Raw genomic sequence first — 1,781 nt, forward strand, 5'->3', positions numbered from 1 at the left:
GGTATAAGAAATGATTCGGGTGAATTACGAAGTATGCCGGAAACTAATTTCAATATAGAATTTTATATAAAATTTGTTTCAAGACAAAAAAAACAACAAAAAAACGTGATGGTATAGACATACAATCTGTTTATACTAATATACAATCCAGAGTTTATTACTACATTTTTCACCCTGTTTGTTAATGTTGAAATAGACCAACATGTTCGCCTATTGCATAAATAGTCTCGCCCGATATTTTTAGAATTTGCATGCTCCCAAATAACGTTATAAAAGGCTAAGTGTAATAATTGGTCGATATTTAAATTGTTATTTATAGATGAAATGTCACCTGGACATGGGAGTCCACGCAATGCTGTTAGATCTACTGGTAGACCAGTAGAGCTAATTTTAATCAGATTGGTACATTGATGTCAATGCCACTATAAAAATAAAGAATTAAAAAAGAAAAGACCCAAATATTTGATACCAAACAACCGTAGTTTAAAAATGTATTAAGGTGTCTTTAACAAATACTTCTTTCCTTTGTGGTTCGTGTTCGCAGAAGACGAGCTGGTGAGCAGACAGGAACTACTCCAGGCTCCGTTCCAGGTGTGTCTGGACGATGACGACGATTGGGAGGATTGGGACGGCGATCGACATCACAGACATCACAGCCGTCGCAGACATTACCGAGGTTAACGCGGACGTCCTTCGGATTTTGACTACGTCAAATGATGCTTTATTCCCACCCCTGAAATGTAAAAGAACACAAGAAAAGCAACAAACTAACCAACCCCCACAACCCCCACAACCCCCTCAACCCGAGCCGATAAACATTAAAATAGAATTGAAAAATGAGATATTGGTTTTATTTATTTGATTCTTTGTTCATTTTAGCATTTACCATAGTTCGTGCGGGGGTGTCGTTAAACATCTATTATATTCTATTCCATTGTTTATTTTAACAAACCCAGCAAGTAACCCAGTGGCCCAGCCAGTGCAAGTCTATGTAGGAATCAGAACCTGAAATCCACAAAATTTACTCTTTTTTTTTTGTCTTTTGTCCTGATAAACCCCTCTAAATCGGACCCTGTGTAAACCGGAATTATCTCAAAACCGGAAGTTGTTGACGTTGCCTTTTTAAAAGATCAATAGATAACAGAACCTTCGTAAACCGGATACCCATTAAAATCGGACATTTTACTTTGTCCCAACATATTGCTGTCTTGCATGCCAAGTAATCGCGTTCGAAGCCCTCCAGTGATAGAAATGTCGGTGTTCCCCATGTCCACAATAGAATTTTATGCCACGAACTCCAGATACCGTTCCAACGGGCCGGCGCTGTACCAGCCAAGTAGCACTGAAAACATATCTGTTTAATACATAATTACCGGCCGTCAGTGACGTCACTAAACGCCACGACAAATGAGGTAACATTTACATTCCCAAACTAATTTGGTGGGAAAACACTCGTCTAGTACGATTTGTCGCAGGAAGCACATCTCGGGAAACCCAGTGTTTCGTACCTCGTCCAAACCCGTGCTTGGTGTATCAAAGGAATTACTACATTAGAGAGAAAGTACACACAGAATATCCCTATATGCCAGACAGACAGACAGACAGACAATTTATTAACGTATCACCTTATGTACATCACATTGTTACAAAATAAAACAAACATAAAAGTACATAAGCCATTCATTATGGAATTATGAGAAACTGTATAGTTAAAGGGACATTCCTGAGTTTGCTGCAATTTTAAAGATTTTATCGCCTAACCGAGACTTTTTAACGATTGC

The 1,781-nt window shown here is 38.4% G+C and overlaps 1 protein-coding gene across 1 annotated transcript in view; it reads left to right on the forward strand.

The window, feature by feature from the left end:
- LOC121383431 overlaps positions 1 to 840 on the forward strand; it is a 48,137-nt gene extending 47,297 nt beyond the window's left edge. Inside the window, exon 5 of the mRNA XM_041513448.1 lies at positions 545 to 840. Within this exon, the coding sequence (XP_041369382.1) occupies positions 545 to 681 (137 nt within the window). The 3' untranslated portion in view covers positions 682 to 840. The remainder of the gene's footprint in view (positions 1 to 544) is intronic.
- The last annotated feature ends 941 nt before the right edge of the window (positions 841 to 1,781 follow it).

The sequence above is a fragment of the Gigantopelta aegis genome, chromosome 10 (genome assembly GCF_016097555.1).
Source record: "Gigantopelta aegis isolate Gae_Host chromosome 10, Gae_host_genome, whole genome shotgun sequence".
Classification (NCBI taxonomy): Eukaryota; Metazoa; Mollusca; class Gastropoda; order Neomphalida; family Peltospiridae; genus Gigantopelta; species Gigantopelta aegis.